At 46.8% G+C, this 19,564-nt stretch overlaps 1 protein-coding gene and 1 long non-coding RNA gene across 3 annotated transcripts in view; one reads left to right on the top strand and one right to left on the bottom strand.

The window, feature by feature from the left end:
* Gm35907 overlaps nucleotides 1-15,205 on the bottom strand; it is a 29,283-nt gene extending 14,078 nt beyond the window's left edge. The window contains exon 1 of the long non-coding RNA XR_383329.4: nucleotides 15,121-15,205. This is a non-coding gene — a long non-coding RNA (predicted gene, 35907). The remainder of the gene's footprint in view (nucleotides 1-15,120) is intronic.
* Sh3bp5 (SH3-domain binding protein 5 (BTK-associated)) overlaps nucleotides 14,339-19,564 on the top strand; it is a 63,487-nt gene continuing 58,261 nt past the window's right edge. The window contains exons 1-2 of one of the 2 annotated variants that reach the window (NM_011894.3): nucleotides 14,339-14,628; nucleotides 16,294-16,356. In NM_011894.3, coding sequence (NP_036024.2) covers nucleotides 14,482-14,628; nucleotides 16,294-16,356 — 210 coding nt within the window. In that variant the 5' untranslated portion in view covers nucleotides 14,339-14,481. Of the gene's footprint in view, nucleotides 15,241-16,293; nucleotides 16,357-19,564 lie in introns of both variants that reach the window. The other variant, XM_030247814.1, reaches the window with a different exon arrangement.

Raw genomic sequence — 19,564 nt, 5'->3', positions numbered from 1 at the left:
AATATTAATCAAACCCCATTAAAGTCTGTGATAAGGGACTGGAAGGGTAGCTCAGTGGTTAGAAGCACTGGCTGCTCTTGCAGAGGACACTGGTTCAGTTCCCAGCACCCACATGGTGGCTCACAACCATCTATAACTCCAGTTCCAGGGAATCCAATCACACTCTTTAGTCTCTGATAATACCAGGCTTACAAGTGGTACACAGGCTGAAATGCAAACAAAGCACACGTACCCATGCAGAGTTATCTTAAAAAGTAAGAGTATAATTACCTACAATTTTGGTTGATGTCTTTGTCAGACTTTCTCAAAAGTGAACCCTGATACAAAATATTTGGGGAGAATGTGCCATGGTTTTTGTTTTGTTTTGTTTTTATTTGACTTGACTTCGACTTGATTTAGTAATGGCAGGAAAGGATGCCTTTAAAGGTGTCCTCTTTCACACTCTCAGGAGAGTATTCGATGAATTATATAATATAGTCAATACTTTGTGACAAAATAAGCTTCATGATAGTGATTGTATGCTGTGATTGGAACACATTTAAGGTGTATTAAGCTAAGCTGCAAGGTTGGCAGGCTAAATACATTGTTCATTTATATTGTTAATTTGATTTTTTGCTTGTTTGTTTGTTTGTTTTAAGACAGGGTCTCTCAGAGTCTATTGCTAACTGTGAATTTTTTAAAAAAAGATTTATTTATTTCATGTATGTGGGTACACTGTTGCTGTCTTCAGACACACCAGAAGAGGGCATCAGATCCCCATTATAGATGGTTTTGGGCCACCATGTGGTTGCTGGAAATTGAACTCAGGGCCTCTGGAAGAGCAGTCAGTGCTCTTAACCACTGAGCCATCTCTCCAGCCCTAGCTGTGAATTCTTGATCTTCCTGCTTTCCTCTCCAGGATTGCAAGACTGTACTACCGCATGCCCAGCTAGGTTGATTAAGATATAAGTCCTTTATAAACTAAACAGTGCTTGTAGCCTGGAACAAACAAACAAAATCAAGGAATCAGGAGATGAGAAGAGCCCAAAGAGCACATGAAAGCTCAGGTCACACATGCTGTGGGTGGGACCAGCTGGGGACTCTGAGAATATACAGAACACAGCTGTACTTGTCTTGTGGCAGTGAGGAGGCCTCCTCGCCCACCAGCTCACAGTCCGTAGTTATTAAGAGCTAGCTGCCTTGGGGGTGTTACTTTCCAGAGCCCTGGTCACTGAGCACCCTCAGGGAGAAAGGCAGCAAGTAGAGAGCTGTGCCCATGTCCCGGATGACTTAGGGTGGAGTATTTACAAGCCCCCCCTTCACTAGGAAGGGCTGGGTTAATACAGTGTCCGGCTATGCATGAAATGATTACAAAACAGATGAATGAGACATAAAACAGTTTCGTTTTTACTTTGATTTAAAAATGGCTGACAGATGTTTGACCCTGGTCAGGATCTCTCTGCTTTTCCTGCTTCCTACCCTCATTGGTCAAAGTCTGTGATTTTCCTGGGTGGTTACTTTAGCAGCTTCTGTGTGGTTACATCTTTTAGGGTATAATCAGAAATTCCAGCCATCCTTCTTCTAGCCATGTGTTATTACTGAGACACTTTTCAGTGCTTTGAGTGTGAACAGTGAGACGATTGTTGTTGCTTTGGTACCTGCTCATTAGTGACAAAAACTCAGCTCCTGGGGTAGTTCTCTCAGGTCAGTGTCATCTACTTATTCAAATTCATGCCATGACTTGTAACTCAGACTCTTAGATTGGGGCTCTTAGGTTCATCTAGAGTTCCCTGTGCGGTAGAGACAGGAGAGTGTGCATCTCAGTTAATAAACGGATGTCTGTCGAGGTGTTAAATTCCATAAAAAGTGGCTACAATCTCTCTGTTTCTAGGTGATGGGATGGATGCCAGCGAGGCAGCGTATCACCGTTATTTTTAAAAGTACTCCATGGTAAAGGAAAGCAAGTATAAAATATCAAATTGGATGCGCACTGAGAACCAAGCATATAAGCTTTGGAGACAAACGGGAGGGTCATGGTGGGGAAAGGAATAGTCTTTTTGCCAGTACAGTCAATTTTCATTTTCAGAAGAAGATAGATTATGTAGTGTAGTCATAATCAAGTCCCAGCATGAACTATACTTTCCGGAATGCTTTCAGTTAGTCTTGGCAGCTTCTCTAAGCTCATAGAAATTTACTGAGGAATTATCTAAAAATTCCCCCTAGTACTAGAATAAAGACATGGTAGAAAAGAACCTCAAAATCTATGCTGAGTGAAGAAAAGCCAGATACACAAGACTGCATATGATATGATGTCATTGCTATACAATTTCTAGAAAGGCAAACCAGTGGTTGTAGAGAGTAGATCATGGTCCCGGGAGCTGGGGCCAAGTGTAAATGACACAATGAAGAAACCAGGTGCTGGCTGGGCAGAGTGGCACACACCTTTAATGCTAGCACTTGGGAGGCAGAGAAGGAGAATCTGTGTGAGTTCAAGGCTAGCCTGGTCTACATAGTGAGTTTCAGGACAGCCAGAGCTACATAGTAAGCCCCTGACTCAAAAACAAAAACAAACAAACAAACAAACAAACCCATAGAGGAATTTTCATCCAACAACATGGCTGCTTTGGCAAGGGATCACATCAAAGACCTTCTAGGGCCATCAAAGACAGGTCACATGCCTGGAATACAGACACAGCCTTAGCATATGCCTTTAACCCAAAACAGTGATGCCTAATTGAGGGGCAGACAAAGTGACACTTCAAAGAAAGACTTGACAGAATGAGTCAAAGATAGGGTACACTCAGGCTTCTGGAGAAAAGCTATTCAAGAGCAGCGGAGGGAGAGAGCAAGGGAGAGCAAGATCCAGGGGTGACATAGAATCCACTGTCACCATGCCCTCTCTCCTATCCTTGCTTTTTAAAAAAAAATGAGTTCCACATAGTTCTGTGGAACTTAGTTTTGTCTTTCTCTTTCATTTCCCCTCTCTCCCTCTCCTCTCCCTCTCCTTCCCCCTCTCCTTCTCTCTCTCTCTCTCTCCCTCTCTCTTTCTCTCTCTCCTCATTCTAGGAAGTTTATTTTGCATCTGTGCATGCACACATGCTTGTGACTGTATGTGTGCTCCTACACAGAAGTGTATGTTGGGTGTCTTCCTTCATTGCTGTCCACGTTATCTCAGTGAACCCAGAATGCACCCCAGCTAAATAAGTTGGCTAGCCAGCATGCTCTGAGGATCTGCCTGCATTGCCACTGCCACAGGGTGGATTGTTAGATCGCTATGCTTACACAGCAAGCCCTTTACCCACTAAGCCATCTCTCCAGCCCCGTAGAATATTTGTAATGTTCAGTACTCAATGAGTTTTATTTTGATGCCATAACAAATTATGCTGGTCCCCTCAGAATACAAGTGTTTGAAATGAACACTGAAAGGCCAGGCCATTTGGAGGCTAGGGATAGGAAATGAGGAGTTGAACAAATCCTAAAGGTTATGTCTTTTTATGAGGAAACTACATCCCATCTTTGGGAAAGAACAGGAGAGATGATCTACTGTCATAGGCCCATGTGATTATTATGGTTATTGAGCCAAAGCTACTAGCAGTAGTTGGCAGAATGGCAGTGCCATGGATCAAGAGTAACAGTTGGGGAAGACCTTGGGGTCTTGGGTGGGTTCGCTTTGATTGGGAGTGGGATCTGAGCGGTTGGGTTTTAGGTACTGCGATCATTTGAACGATGGTCGAGAATGTTCTGTAGCTTGACCAGTGAGTTCCAACCTGCTGTTCACTGCAGAGGAGCTGACTTAGACCCCAGGCTTGCACAGCTAACATTTACCCACTAAGCCATCTGAGCAGTCCACAAAGTTGACAGCATCCAACCTTGTCTACAGTCCCTGCTGGTGACCACAGGGCCTGGTGGAATTAAAACTGCTCTTAGGATTTTTTTTTTTTTGGCACAAGCTGTGTTTATTTTCATTAATCAGATAAATAATTCTTATATGATTCCAGGGCAAATAGGTGAGATTCGTCAGGCTGTTTAGGGAGAGGCCTCCTTCAGAGAGCAGCAGGATGGGGCAGAGCACCTGGCTTCGCAGTACAGCTTGTGGCCTTCGTCCATCTTGCCAGTAACTCTTCTGTCCCATCCTTAGTGGGCCCTGGAGATAAGAGGATGTGTGTCTGGCGGTGGGGTGAATCTTCCAGCCTAGCCTTTTAGGGAATATTTCTCTGGTTACTCTGCTCAATGGTCTCTTTGTTTGGCAGGTCTTCTCTTGTGTTGGACTTTCTTCCTCTTGGCTTTATTGAGCCTGGACATTTCCCACATCTAGCTTGTCTAATGTTTTCTTAAAATTGCCTGGCAGTGTCGACTCCTGGTGCTCCCAGAGACTAGAGATTTTTTGAAGGTAGCACAAATATTCTGTATGACAGATGACAAAATGTGGGGGTTGATTTTAACTGCCAACTTGTAGAATCACCTTGAAAGAGTCTCAAAAGATGGTCTAGGTCAGGTTGGCCTGATGGCATGCCTGTGGGGGTTATCTTGACTACATTCATTGGTGTAGGAAGAACCATCCCAAATGTGGGTAATAGCATTCCTGGGCTGGGCTCTGGGCCATGTAAGAGTGGACAGCAAGCTGAACAGAGCATTCATGCATTGCTCCTAACTATGGATGTCACATGACTAGCTGCTTCAAGTTCCTGCAATCCTGATGTCTCTGATATAACCGAACTATAACCCTTTCTCACCTAAGTTTGTTAGTCAGGGTGTTTTGTTTTGAACAGCAGCAGGAAGCAATACCATTAGGCCTTTGTCAGAATCCATAGATTGGGTTCTCTTTGCTTTAAACTTGGCACAGAGTCACACTATGTTACCCTGGCTGCACTGGAACCTGTTTTGTGGACAGACTGCCCTTAAACTCATATTTACCTGCTTCTGCCTCCCAAGTGTTGAGATTCAAGGCATATGCCACTGTTTTAGGGTTTCCACTGTTGTGATGAAACACCAAAACCAAAAGCAAGTTGGGGAGGAGAGGGCTCATTTGGCCTACACTTCCATAATCATTGAAGCAAGCCAGGACAAGAACTCAAACAGGGCAGGAACATGGAGGCAGGAGCTGATGCAGAGGTAATGGAGGGCTGCTGCTTACTGGCTTGCTCCCCATGGCTTTCTCAGCCTGCTTTTAAAAATAAAACCAAGGACCACGAGCCCAGGGATAGTACCACCCACAGTGGCCTGGGCCCTCCCCGATCAATCACCAATTAAAGAAAATGCTTTACAACTGGATCTTATGGAGACATTTTCTCCGTTGAGGTTCCCTTCTTTCAGATAGGCCTAGCTTGTATCAAGCTGACAACGTAAGACTAGCCAGCACAGCCATCGTGCCCAGCTTGTTTGTGTTTGAGGTAAACCCAGGCTAGCTTTCAATTCTTGACAATTCCTCTGTATCCAAAGTGCTGGGATTCTTTCAATAAAGCCCAAAGACTGTCTAATACCAAGAGTGATCTGGTTTTCTGTACAGCAAACAATACTCCCCTATCCCACCCCCAAAAAACCCAAGCAAGCAGAAAGACATGTTTGTTGGCATGGTGATACATGCCTGTTAATCTCAGCATGGGGAAGGCTAAGGCAGGAAGACTGTTTTTGTAGAAATTTTTAATCCCAACCCAGGATTTGTACCCCACTTTGGATTATTCAGTTCCCAAGTAAAAGACACACATCTTTTATATTTACAATAAGCCTTAAACAGCTCGAGAGCTGGGCAGATATCTGCCCTCTATGCTATTAGACTCTACTTTCCTATCAATAACCCTGAGTTATTACTTACTATGTCATCTGGGCTGCTCTTAACTCGTATTGGCCAGCCCTCAGGGCCATGTTTCCTTGACTCCTAACCCACAGTGTCTTTCTCTTCCTTTCCCTTCTTCTTCCACTTCCCCTGAGGGTGGGAACATCAAGCCCTACCTATCTCAATTCTGCCCAGCTATAGGCTGTAGGCATCTTTATTTACCAATCAGAAATAACTTGGATGTCAAGGTCACATAGGGACTCTCTCGTCTCTGGAGGACAGGTCTTGGGGGCCCACACTTAGCATTATAATACATAGCAAGGCTTGCCTGAATTACAGAGTAAGTTGAAGGCTAGCCTAGGCTATACGTGGAGATCCTGTCTAAATAATAGAAACAAACAAAACCCACTGACGCTGAGTCTAGGTAGAGGCCACGCTACGGTAGGGATAGGGGAACTATACTCCAGTTTGGCTGTGGACCTAAAACCGTTCTCTAAGATGAAATAGCATTCATTTATAACACTTGCTTAGCTGCTGTGCTTGGTGTTCACTCACGACATAATATAGGTGGCTCACACGGTAATCCTAGTACTTGGAAGACTCAGGAGAGGGAATTGTTTTGAGTTTGAGGCCAGCCTCTGGTACAATCGCTCTAAGGATATTTGCTCTGTGGGGATAGCACCTAAAAAAATATTTTTCTTCCCTGGAAATGCCACAGCTATAGCTTTTCCTTATACACACAAAGTGAGAGGGGTCACAGGGAAGTCCTCATAAACTGGGCAGGAAGGCAGGCAGGTGACCGGTTTCTCAGTTATTGTTGGTTGTTCCGGGAAATTCCCCTGTGGAAACTGTGACTTTTGTTTTGCTTTTCCTTTTCTGCTTTAGTGATGCCCCCGGGGTGCAGGTGTCCTGGCTCCAGCTGTTGATTTCCTCAGGTATCTCTGCTCGGCCTGCACAAACATCCTCCTCCTGGGGGAGGGGTCTCTTATTGAATGCTGAGGAGGAAAGCTCTCTCCTCTGCCTTCTGCCTGGGGGCCAGCCTTACCCGGGCCATACCCCGGGCCTCCTCCCGTGACACAGGTGCATCCAGCTTTCCTGTTTTCTCTGTTTCTAACCTGGGTTCAGGCCTCACTGTGGGTCTCTAGGATCTACTTTGAACATCTTTTTTTCTTAACCTGGAGCCTTTCTCCATTTCCAAGGTCCCCTCTGGTCCTCAAACTACGAGCAGACCCTGGCTGGCATTCAGTCAGCTATAAGCTGTAGTGTTTAGAGGTACTTCAGCAAAGCATGCTGGGATTGCTGTAAACGCAACACTCAGGAGGAGAGTTTGAGACCAGCCTCAAACTGTGAGATTTACAGTAAGACCTTGACTTAGAAAGATGCTCAGAAAGACAAACCAAACAAAAACAAACCCCACCATTTCTCCTTCATACGCAGAACCTGCCAATAATGTATCTGCATATCTTAAACCAATGTACATGTGGATACAGCATAATGTGAAGAAAAGAAAAGAAAGGCTAAAAATGAGGGGATGAGGAGGACTGAAGGAAGATGGTGAACACCAGTAACAACAGAGGCTCTAAGGCTAATTGCTTTCCTAGTTTTAACTGTCATGGAGTTTCCAGTCTTAGTGGTTATGGTTTGAATAGGCACAACCCCTATAGACTCACGTGTTTGAATGCTTAGCCCTTAGGGAGTGGCAAGGAGGTGTGGTCTTATTGGAGGAAGTGCGTCACTGTCGAGGAGGGCTTTAATGTCTCCTATGGTCAAGCTCTTCCCAGTGTGGTGTACAGTCTCTTTCTGCTGCCTGCGGATCAAGATGTAAAACTCTTAGCTATCACCAGCACCATGTCTGCCTGCATTCTGCTATGCTCCCCACCATGGAGATAATGGACCAAATCTCAGAATTGTAAGCCAGCCCTAATGAAATGTTTTCTGTTATAAGACTTGCCATGAGCTGGGTGTGGTGGCACATGCCTTTAATCCCAGCACTCGGGAGGCAGAGGCAGGCGGATTTCTGAGTTCGAGGCCAGCCTGGTCTACAAAGTGAGTTCCAGGATAGCCAGGCCTATACAGAGAAACCCTGTCTTAACAAACAAACAAACAAACAAACAAACAAACAAACAAAGAGTTGCCATGGTCATGGTGTGTCTTCACTGTCTTCACAGCAATGAAACCCAAACTAAGACTGGTGAATAAGTGCACTGAAGTATATCTAATAGGGAAAGTGTGAGATGCAGTGTGAAGTTCCACAGGTTGAGAATGACATTCTGACTCTGTAGAAGATTTCTGAAATGTATCGACTTCTGGGTAATTTTCGGTGCGTGATTTTTTTTTTTTATAATAACACTTTTACAGATTTTAAGTATAGGGCTGTGGTTCAGCAATAGAGTACCTGCTGAGAATGTGTAAAGCCCCAGTTCTGATCCCCTACATGGAGCAGGGGGAAGAGAGGAGATGGGGAGGAGAAGGAGGGGGAGGAGAAGTTGGAGGAGGAAGGGGAGGCTTGGAGATAGCAAAGCCAAGCATCAAAGCAGTCCAAACTAGGACTGAAGCTGTTTCCACAGTAGGGCAGTTCTCATGATGTCCTCAAAGCCAGAGAGGTCAAGGGCAGAAGTGGAGAAACTGCACAGTCTGGGGGGAAGCTGAGAACACCAGGTGGGGCAGAGGTGCCAGTGTCCTTATGGTGACACCTGTGGGAGACAACTGATGTCAGCAGGTGGCTGTCACCTGAGGATCTGCCCATGGTGGCACACACAGTGCTCAGGAGGCAAAGCAAGATGGTCAGGAACAGGTTTCAGGGTGTCAGGGCTACATACATAGTGAGAACCTGTCTCAAAAACAAAAAGCAAAAAAATTGATGTGTCAATAGGAACCCCAAAGCAGTAAAAACATTTTAGCAGTGATTTTGTTGTTGTTGTTTTTTTTTAAGTGTGTCTTAGTCAGGATTTCTATTCCTGCACAAACATCATTACCAAGAAGCAAGTTGGGGAGGAAAGGGTTTATTCAGCTTACACTTCCATACTGCTGTTCATCACCAAGGAAGTCAGGACTGGAACTCAAGCAGGTCAGGAAGCAGGAGCTGATGCAGAGGCCATGGAGGGATGTTCCTTACTGGCTTGCCTCCCCTGGCTTGCTCAGCCTGCTCTCTTATAGAACCAAGACTACAAGCCCAGAGATGGTCCCACCCACAAGGGTCCTTTCCCCCTTGATCACTAATTGAGAAAATGCCTTACAGCTGGACCTCATGGAGGCATTTCCTCAACTGAAGCTCCTTTCTCTGTGATAACTTCAGCTGTGTCAAGTTGACACAAAACTAGCCAGTACAAGAGAGGGTCTTTCTTTAGCCCTGACTGTCCTGGAACTCAATATGTAGACCAGGCTGGCTCTGAACTTAAAGAGATATCGGCTTGCCTTTTCCCCCATGAGTGCTGAGATTAAAAGTATGTGCTGCTTGGGAGGCAGAGGCAGGAAGATTTCTAAGTTCAAGGCCAGCCTGGTCTACAGAGTGAGTTCCAGAACAGCCAGGGCTACACAGAGAAACCCTGTCTCCAAAAAAAAAAAAAAAAAAAAAAAAAAAAAAAAAGTGTGTACCGCTACTATTGACTCAAAAATATTTCTTCTTTTTGAGGTGAATTTATTTTTCTAAACATTTAATTTCAGTTTTATTTATGAGTGAGTGTGTGCCACATGGGTGGAGGCCAGAAGATGTGTTGTATCTCCTGGAGCTGTAGTTACAGGAAGTTGTAACCACGTGACCTGTGTGCTGGAGCAGCCTTGGCGCTTGTAGAAGCGCAGTGCTCTAACCTCTTGCCCCTTCCTCTTACCTTTAAACTGCATTGTAGAGTAGAGAATATCCACTGTGACTTTTTCATGTCTGCATAAAACATAACTCGAAACTAGATTTAGTTTTGAGACAAGATTGTGCTGTGGGTGGCGTTGAATTCACCTCACTATGCAGCCTAGATTGGCCTTAAACTCACAGAAATCCTCTGGCTTTTAGCTTCCCAAATTCTGGGATTATAGGCATATGTCAATACCCCTGGCTCCCACAGATACTATACTTCATTAAAGCAGCCTTTCCTTCCAAAATGGGCTAGCAAGCATGCCAGAATAGGGAGTTCTAAAATAATAATAATAATAATAATAATAATAATAATAATAAGGCATGTCCAGGAGCATTTTGCCTGCATGCTTGTAGCCTGTGCACCACATGCATGCAGTGTCTGCAGAGCCCAGAAGAGGGAGTCAGCTCCCCTGCCCAACCCCCACCGGGACAGAGGTTGTTAAAGCTGCCCCGTGGGCTCTGGGAGTAGAGCCTCAGTCACCTGGAATCTCAGCCAGTGTTCTTAACTGCTGTGCCATCTCGACAGTCACTGGATTCTTATACCAGGGCAGGAGGTGACTGTGTGTGTCCCACAGTAGCTGGAGTCCATCCTCACAGTCCTTCAAGATTGGTTAGTTTTAAAGGAAATTAAGGAGATTGGGAAAAGTTGGGTCACTTAAGCCTCAATGAGAAACATTTTATTGGTGGGAAGAAATTCAAACATTTGCATTAAGATTTCACAAAATTGGGGGTGGGGGATAAAAAGATTAACATAATGAAATCTTACAAGGTGAGAGACAGAACAAGATCTGAATTCCTATACTAAACAAAAGTTTTAGAGTGCTTGACAGATAAGACTAAGATTAGCTGAGTGCCTTAATCCCAGAACTCAGGAGGCAGAAGCTTGTGAATCTTTGTGAAGGCTAACCTGGTCTACACAGCTAGACCCTATCTCCAAAATAATAATAAAAAAGACTAATATTTAATGTTTTAATGTTTCTTAACCCGCTGAGACTAAAGGCATGTACCATCCTGCCTAGCATGAGAAAGACATTTTTAATGAAAAAGAGTCCAAGGACCATTCAGCACAGCTGTCCTGAAGAAGGACATGTGATGCCCCAGAGCGTCACAGGACTGCCCCTGAGTGTTTAGAAAATAAATCCAAGTGGCTATAAATGGAAATACCCTGAAGCTCAGCTCTGGGAGGGGAGGACCAAGGATGGGTCCCTGGTGTGTGTGTGTGGGGGGGGGGGGGAGCACAGCTTGTTTGCTAACCTGGACGTCAGGCGTGGATGACACGGGTGCAGCAATGTGACAGAGCGGCAGAGGTGAGGGTCATCCCACTTGTGTGGACAGGCGCTGGCAGGTGTCCTGACCAGAGAGGACGAGGCCAGCACAAGCCTGGCCCTACACACATTCTTGTCCTCCCTCCTGGATTTCTTCCACCGTTTTTAAAGGTTAACTACTGGGAAGCACGGAGCCTATGAGTTTTATCCAGAAAGATTTGCATCTTGAGGAAGTTGTAAGGCAGATTACAAACACCGGTGGCATATTTCGCCCACTGTGTAGGGTTAAACGAACTTTTACAGGGCAATAAAATTAAACACCAACGGAATCTTTAAGCAAAGCATTTCACAAGATTTTGGCTAAGGCATCCCACCTGTGTTAATCAGACTTTTAAGAATTATTATTTTTTTTGTTCTGCCTGCGTGTATGTTGTGTACCACGTGTGTGCCTTCTAGCCAACAGAGGTTAGAAGAGAGCATCAGGACCCCCTGCAAATTCAGTTTCAGACAGTTGTTAACTACCATGTAGTCCTGGGAACCTAACCTAGATCCTCTTGAAACAGCAGTTCTCAACCTATCTATAGGTTGAGACCCTTTGGGGGGGTGCATATCAGATATCCTGCATAACAGATATTTACATTATGATTCACAACAGTAGCAAAATTAATTATGAAATAGCAATGAAAATAATTTTATGGTTGGGGTCACCACAACATGAGGGGCTGTTTTAAAGGCTCAGCGTTAGGAAAGTTGAGCACTGTCCTAGAGATGATTACGCAGTGCCGTCTCTCCAGCCCTAATCATCACTGTGACAAGTGCATGAGAGAAATAACTTAAGTAAGGGAAGATTTACTTTAGCTCCTAGTTTTAGTTCATGGTTGGCTGGCCCTGCTACCTTGGGCCTGAGGCAAGCCTTGAACATCATGGTTGCAGGCAGAGATGATGGAGGAGGCTGTTCACCTCAGGGTGACTGGGAGGCAGAGAGGACTAAGGGGATCGCTCCCCAGTGACCCACTTTCTTCAACCAGCCTCCGACTTCCACAGCTTCATTACCTTCCAACAGTCTAGTCAGGTCCTGGGTTCATCTATGGCTCAGTCCACTGACGGAGGCAGAACTTACATGTGTGGATCACTTGCCCAAAGCCCCACCTCAGAACAATGCTCGATTCAGGACCTAGCTTTGAGCTGTCTGGGGATGCTTCCCAGCTGAAGCACAATAGCATCTTTGCCCACACTGGGAGGCGGGTGACTGGAGCCCTGCCAAGCAGAGCCACTTTGACACAGATAAGCCACTGACCTCGTGGAGCCTCTGAAAGTCTGACAAGGATTGTCATCCTTGAAACAGATTACAGACAGAGAATTAGAAAGCTGCTTTCTCCACCAATAACACAATATGATCAGGCAGTAGGTGCTTTCCAAAAATGACAAAAACGCAGATCCAGACAAGAATCATCACAGCACACATTATCTGGGGCGTTTCAAACTGTAGTTAAGCTCAAAGTGTTTAAAATGGCCACCAAGATCCCTGCCAGAAATACGCGTGCCAACCTTGAATAGCCCACAGGGTGCTGGGGAAGGGGTAGCCATCTGCTGTTTTGAGTTCTGGCTGTGTAGCTCAGGCTGGTCTAGAACTTGTGATACTCTGGGGTTTGCCTCAGGTTATGGACTGGAGGTTTTGGGTCCTGTGCTGAACTCTTAACTCCTAATAGTCTTAGGAAGTGACAAGGCCAGGAGGGTAGGAGGTCTGAGCAAATGGGACTAATATACTTCTTAAAAAAGACCTCAGAGATTTTCTAAGGCTTTCTTCCTGACATAAAAGTTTGTTGAGCAGTTGGAAGTCCACAAGCCCAGGAGGGCCCTCCTCAGAACCTGACTTTGCTGTGATTTCTGGCCTACAGAGTTAGAAGTGGGTGCCATTTAGAAACTGTGGTATTTTGACATAGCCACCCTCCCCAACAACGGTCCTTCCTTTGGAGTAGTTAGCAAACTGTTTCCTGCTGCCTGGTGGAGTTACTCCTGTATGTCTGAGAACTTGTAATATAAAGGGTTTGTCACTCTGTGCGTGTGGTACACCTTGGTGGCAGCATCGGGGATGGGTGTGTGTGTGTGCACCAGCCGGGCAGTGGTGACACATGCATTTAATCCCAACACTAGAGACAGCCAGGTGGATCTCTAAGCTCCAGGCTAGCCTGGTCTACAGAGCAAGTTCTAGGACAGCCAGGGCTACACAGAAAACTCTGTCTCCTCCCCATCCCACCAAGGAAGCCAAAATGGTGGTGTGTGTGTCTATAATCTCAGTGCTTCAGAACCAGAGGCAGTGTGACTATATATACAGTGTTAGCTGTATAGTGAGCTCTACAGGAGGAGTGCCTGATTAAAAATGCAGCACATGGGAGTCTACCTTTGGAAAATCAGAAGGTCGAGGCCAGTCTGAGCTGATAAGAGCTTGACACCAGCCTGGGCCGAGGTTGTTTCAAACAAACAAAATGAGTGAGTGGGAAGTCAGTAGACAGACCTAATACGGGAAACTGTTGGAAGGGAACACAGGGTCAGGCTTTTCCAGAGGGGAGATTGAAGCACGGGAGGCCTGTGGTACACGTGAGATTCTCTGGTACTGGCTTTGAAGAAGACTGACCAGTTGAGAAAGAGGACAGATACCCCTTTGCTTTGCTTCTGAGGTGGGGGAAAAGGCAGGATCACAGGCTCCGAGAACAACTCTCTCAAGCAAAGCTGTCCTCCAAACTCCCTCTACAAAGTATCCACTTTGCTCAGGGCATCTGACCAGGTAGTCCCTGACCTCACAGTGGCCCTAGCACCTGTAAACGTTCAGAGAAACCTGTCCACTGTTAGCCCTTTTGTGATGCCCAGTTGGCTAGGCAAGCTCTAGCTTGGTGATGTTGGGCAGAACCACATAGTTCCTACACTGGGCAAGCTTTGCCACGAGCAAGCAGGGCAATCTCTTTAAAAAGCCGCCCGATCCATAGATTTCCCCCCCCGCCCCCCCCAGCTCCATGGGCTCTTCGTGCATTCAGAATATCCAGGAAAGCCCTAAGAGCTCATGCCTTCGCTTGCCGAGCTTTGCCCAGCAGACTCCAGGCTATGATGTCCACTCGGTGGCTGGACCTGGCTAGCCATCCTCTGTCTGCTGTACAGACAAGATTAGGGTAGAGTTCCCTTTTCTGTGACTCCAAATAGACACAAAGGTAGCTTTGAAGAATGGAAATCACCCGAACTTTCCTTCTGTGCCTTGATCTGCTTCACTGGAGGCAGGAGGAAACTACCTTAAGGCGGCCCACGCTCGGGCTGGTGAGCCACTGGGCGGCACCTCTCCTAGTGGCCATGGCCGGGACTCCAGTGCACTGGGCTTTTTGTGACAGAGTGTCGGGTGACACAGGCTATCACGGCGGCCTGGGCAAAGTGGGTGCGGTGTACTGCGGGCCGCTGCAGACAGGGGGCAGCCGCGCCCACTTCCTCTGCCACTCCGCACTCGCCGGCGGAGCACCCGGGGTGGCAGCGCTGCGCGCTCAGACCTACCCGGCTGCGGCGAGGTGGCCCTCGGTGCGTCCGGATCCCACCGTGCGCTTTGCGACCCGGCTGCGGCGCGTTCGGCTGCCCGCATGGACACGGCGCTGAAACGGAGCCGCTCTGACGAGCCGGCGGAGCTCCCGCCGCCTGCCCGGGAGGTGGAGGAGAAAGAGGAGGAGGAAGAGAGGATGGAACAGGGCCTGGAGGAGGAGGAGGAAGAGGTGGACCCCCGGATCCAGGTAGGACGCGTGACAGGAGCCCACAGCCGCACCCCACCAGGGCTACCGTGGAAGTCGGCATCTAACGCAGACACATGCCTTACAGCCTCGCGTGTTCGCGGTCGCGGGGTGGGGGCTGCCTAAATTCAGGATCTTCACCAAGGGTTGGAACACCCCATTTCACGGTCTCCCTGCGGAAGGCTTCGGTGCCCGCGTGAACGCGGCCTGATTATTGCGGGGATCCCTGCAGACCCTCGGCCCAACCCGAGGGTCCCTACTACACGACCAGCTGTTCAGGCGGATTGCAACAAAGGAAAAAGGGGGCGGGGGCCCCGAGCGGAGTCGGGGTACCTCAGCGCCACGCTTGGAGCACTGCACAGCCTCGGGGCTGCAGCGCAGCGTTATCCCACCTGCGTGGATGCAGACATCGTGGTGGGCGAGCAGGGCAAGGTGGCTGTCGCTTGCCCCTGTAGTGTGGGCTGCACCGGTGTGGGGTGCCTCGTGAGCCCTCACCTGGCCTGGGCTGCCGTCCTCTTCATTGTCAACACATGGTGGGCGTCGTTGCCGTTGCCACCGTTGGCACTGTGTTGCACTTGGCCTGAGACTGTTTAAAACCCTCCTTTTCCTTGTGAGGTCAGTGTGAACGTCCACCAGGGACAGCTGCTGCGCAAAGCCGACGCGTGGAGGCAGGGAAAGCAGAGAATGCCTGGCTTTCTGTGCCTCCATTTCCAGGAGAGAGAGTTAAAAAACAATTTCCAGGAGTGACAGCTTAACCTCTTCACCTTCCTAAGCACAAAGCAAATTCCTTTTCATGACCCGTTTTGTACCCTTTCCATAAATCATTTTTTAAAAAATAGCTATTAAACATACTTTGCAATTTCTGGATCCATAATTGGTTTTAAGTGCACAGATAAAGAAAAAAAAAGAGCCTGCTTTAAATTCATCAGTTTGGCTTAAATTAATTATTTTGTCAAGTCAATACACTAAAGATCAGTAAGAAAACCTCCTCATTGGTTATTCTGTTAATTCGGGCCCTGGGCTTGGATTACAGAATCTTGTGGATTTGGTGTGGAATTTTGTTAGCAAGACCTTTGTTCACAGAGCAAAGATGAGCTGAACGAGGATGAGTTAACTCATGTTGGCTACTTACAAAATGTCAGACTGCAAATGTTTAAAAGAGGTAGGGTTACAGTCAGTTAACCAACACCCCAGTTAGGCAGGGCAAATAGTTCGCAGTTAGAAAAAAAAAAAATCATCTCTTTATAGGGAGATAGCCCATGATGAGTTAATGCTGGAAGTCTGCCTTTGGCTGGGCTGCACTGGCCGTATTGTCCTGTTCTGATTTCCTCGAAAAGTTCTTTCCTAAAGCAAAGGGTGCTGTTTTGACTGGGTTAAGTTACTGTTTATGACAGATGAGTTCACCTGAAAGAAAAAAAAAAAGAACAATGACTTTTCAGAGAAAGATAAATCTGTAGGACTTTAAAGGCGTCCAAAAAAAAAAGGACACAGCCTACAACAGGTTTTAGGCTTTTGTCTTTTAGCCGAGCCTCAGCTGTCTTCTTGAGGAATGAACCGACTTGCATCATTCAGGGATGACCTTCCAGTTGTAAACTAAGTTACACTAAAAACAAAAGCCCAGCCCTTCTAATTTCTCTCTCTCTCTCTCTCTCTCTCTCTCTTCATTAGGGAGAACTGGAGAAGTTAAATCAATCCACGGATGATATCAACCGACGGGAGACTGAGCTTGAGGTACAGGGAGCTGGGGCACTGTTCTGGGGTGAAACAGTGTCAGTCACCTTTGACCCTGGGCTGGTTAATTTTGTTTTAATAGCTGGAGGGCGACTGCAGGAGGCCCTTGCTTGGAGGTTGAGCAACAGCATGTGTGGACAGTAAAATACACTCAGTCCAGGCTGTGGGCAGAGCCTGGATCCAATTTCATGTGCTGTTTTTCATTGTGGAGGCTCCATTGGGGCCAGAATCAAGGGCTGAGCAGAGTATTAAACAATGCTTTAGGCTCCAAATATTCTGGGATCTGTGGAAAGGCTAAAAGAATTTCGATTTAGCCAAACACTTTAATGGAGTTTACATCTCTCAGTATTTTATTTAGGGTGGCTCCTTCCATTCATGCTTGGAGCTGCTATGGTTCCCTCAGACTTAAGCCAGATATTTTACTTCCCATTCTAACAATTCACCTTTCTGATTCCCCCCTCATTTATTTACTGTCAGCGTGAGCAGAATGTAATGATCTTAATGGTAACAAAAAGCTGTTTAGGCTGGGAAGGGCTTTCCTGCTGGGAAAAATTTTGGAAGATAAGATCTTGATTTGAACTTGAGAATGTTTCAGCCTTCCTGTAAACAAGTTCGGGTTCTTAGAAGCCACCAATTTCTAAGTAGTGGTTGGGGTTACTTGCCAGTGGGAGCATACCCCTGTGAGTGACTGTCACAGCTAAGGGACTTCAGAGGGCTGCGGTAAGAACCTATTTCTTGAAGTAGAAAGAACAAGACGAGCCTAAGGAGAAAGCAGAGAACATCAGGCCCCTCAGAGCCAGGGTGTGGGGAAGAGGAAAATACTTCACTGGAAGTTCACTGGCAGCCTGCTTTCTGATAGCATATAGCCTTGAACTCACTGATCTGTGCGTGGCGGTGGGTACTAATGTTGCTCTGGGCTGTGTGAAGGCTTATCTATTACTAACTCCCATTCTGACCTAAGTAAGAAATTGGAGAACTGTTTATGAAGTTGGGCAATTGAAAACTCTCAGAAGCTCACATTTCTAATGCATTAAACAAACAAACAAACAAACAAACAAAATCTCTGCCAATTTTAGGGGGAAACGTTCCCCTAAGGTTTCATTTGGTCCTGCCACAACAGCCCAGAGCTGGGCAGTTGGAAGCCATAAGTGGTCCTTGTGTGTGTGTGTGTGTGTGTGTGTGTGTGCGCGCGTGCATGCGCGAGTGCATGTGCATATATGTTTTAAACATTCTCATGTAGTCTTGGCTGACTTCAAAATTCAGTATGTAATGGAGGAGGGCTTTGAACTCTGGGTACATCTCTACAGACTGGGGTTACAGGCATGTGTCACTGTGTCCAGCTTCTCCAGACTCTCTCATCTCTGCACCCAAATGTATATTGACAAGTTGGAAAGATTTGTTTTTTGTTTTGAGCAGAAAGTTTGGCTTGTTTATGTTTGCAGTGTTGGAATGAAGCCCAGGGCCTTAAGCATGCTGGACAAGCACACTACCGGTGGACTTGGGAGACTGGGGTGAGCAGAAATCAGGGACAGCTGGCTAGGCAGGCTGTACACGCCTGTGATCCCAGCACCGGAGAGGAAGAGGCAGGAGGATCAGGAGGTGAAGGTCACATAGTCACAAGTAGCAAGCTGGAGGCAAACGACTCTGTCTTGTGAAAGAAAGAAAGAAAGAGAGAGAGAGAGAGAGAGAGAGAGAGAGAGAAAGAAAGAGAAAAAGGGAGGGAGGGAGGGAGGGAGGGAGGGAGGGAGGGAGAGAGAGAGAGAGAGAGAGAGAGAGAGAAAGTGAAAGTACTACTCAGGGACCACTGAGGCAGAGAACTATGGGTAAAGGAGAATGGTCTCTTGGGTTTCCAAGAGAGATGATCAACCCTGGTTTGTCTGTCCTCTTTGTTGCTTATCCACTGTTGATCACCATTCTGGGTAGAAATAAGATAGTCTCATAGCCCCATAACTCAAAGTCTCATAGCCTCATAGTTCGGTCTTCATGGCACCTGCCTTCTGGGAGTTATGTTGGTTCATTTGTTAAACTCTTTTTAGCCCCGATTTCCGAATTCCACAGATTTGGTGTGTCACAGGAAGCCACTGGACAGGTGTTTCCTGCTAGACACTGGGGCACATTTGGAGCCCTGGGCACATTAGTCAGGCTTCCTGAGAGGAGCAGAGCTTAAAGGATGATTCTCTCTGTACAGAAAAGGGGTTTGTTAGAATGGCTTAAAGGCTGTGGTCCAGCCAGTTCAACAATGGCTGTTTACCAATGGAAGGTTCAGGAATTCAGTAGTTGCTCAGTCCATAAAGCTGGATGTCTCAGCCGGTCTTCAGTATCCACTGGAATCCTAAAGAAGTAGGCTCTGATGCCAATGAAGGAATGGACTTGCTAGGGAGAGTGAGAGGAAGCAGGCAAAGAGAGCAAGCTCCCTCTTCCATGTTTTGTCTGTGGGCTGCCAGCAGAAGGTGTGGTCCAGATAAAAGCTGAATCTTTTCACCTCAAAAATGGTCTGGATTAAAAAGTGGCTCTTCCCACTTTTTACATGATTTAATTTAGGAAAAAGTCCCTCACAGGTGTACCCAGCCACTTGGGTTTTAGTTAATTCCTGATATAGTCAAGTTCACAACCAAGGATTCATGGCTGAATGAGCTAAGGGTTTGTGTAGGGTAGCTTGGCTGGGTTGTGTTGTTGGGTGGCCTTCCCCTGGTAGGGTTATAATCAGGACTGACTCAGAAATATATTAATAAGCCACAGAAGCAATTTAAAAACTCCCTAGTTGTTACATTAAAAGACATAGGGGAAATTAGTGGTAACGTATTTTGTTTAACCCAGAATATTCACAGTAGTATAAATTCAACAGGGACTCACTGTAACAAAATAATTAATGTGGGGGCTGGTAGTGTGGCTCAGAGGAAGAGTGCTCATGGACAAGCCCAAGGCCCAGAGCTCAATCTCCAGGACTTGGAGGAGGGGTCAGCAGGCATGGGGGCGGGCACATGGGATGACTGCTGCTGAAGATGGAAGCTGAGGGGACAGACGTGCACGCGCACGCACACACAGACACACACACACACAGGCCAGGGAAGCAGCCTTGCACCTCGCCCTCACTGTAACCCCAGCAGCCACAGGTGTTTGTGTGTAGAGCTTTCACTAGAGCATACCCCACTGTACTTCCAAACTCAGTAGCTGTGTGTGTAGCCGGGCTGCCCCAGACTAGTAGGGG

The sequence above is a fragment of the Mus musculus genome, chromosome 14 (assembly GCF_000001635.26).
Source record: "Mus musculus strain C57BL/6J chromosome 14, GRCm38.p6 C57BL/6J".
Classification (NCBI taxonomy): Eukaryota; Metazoa; Chordata; class Mammalia; order Rodentia; family Muridae; genus Mus; species Mus musculus.
Note: the sequence above shows the minus strand (reverse complement) of the source record. Positions and strands in the feature narration are given on the sequence as shown.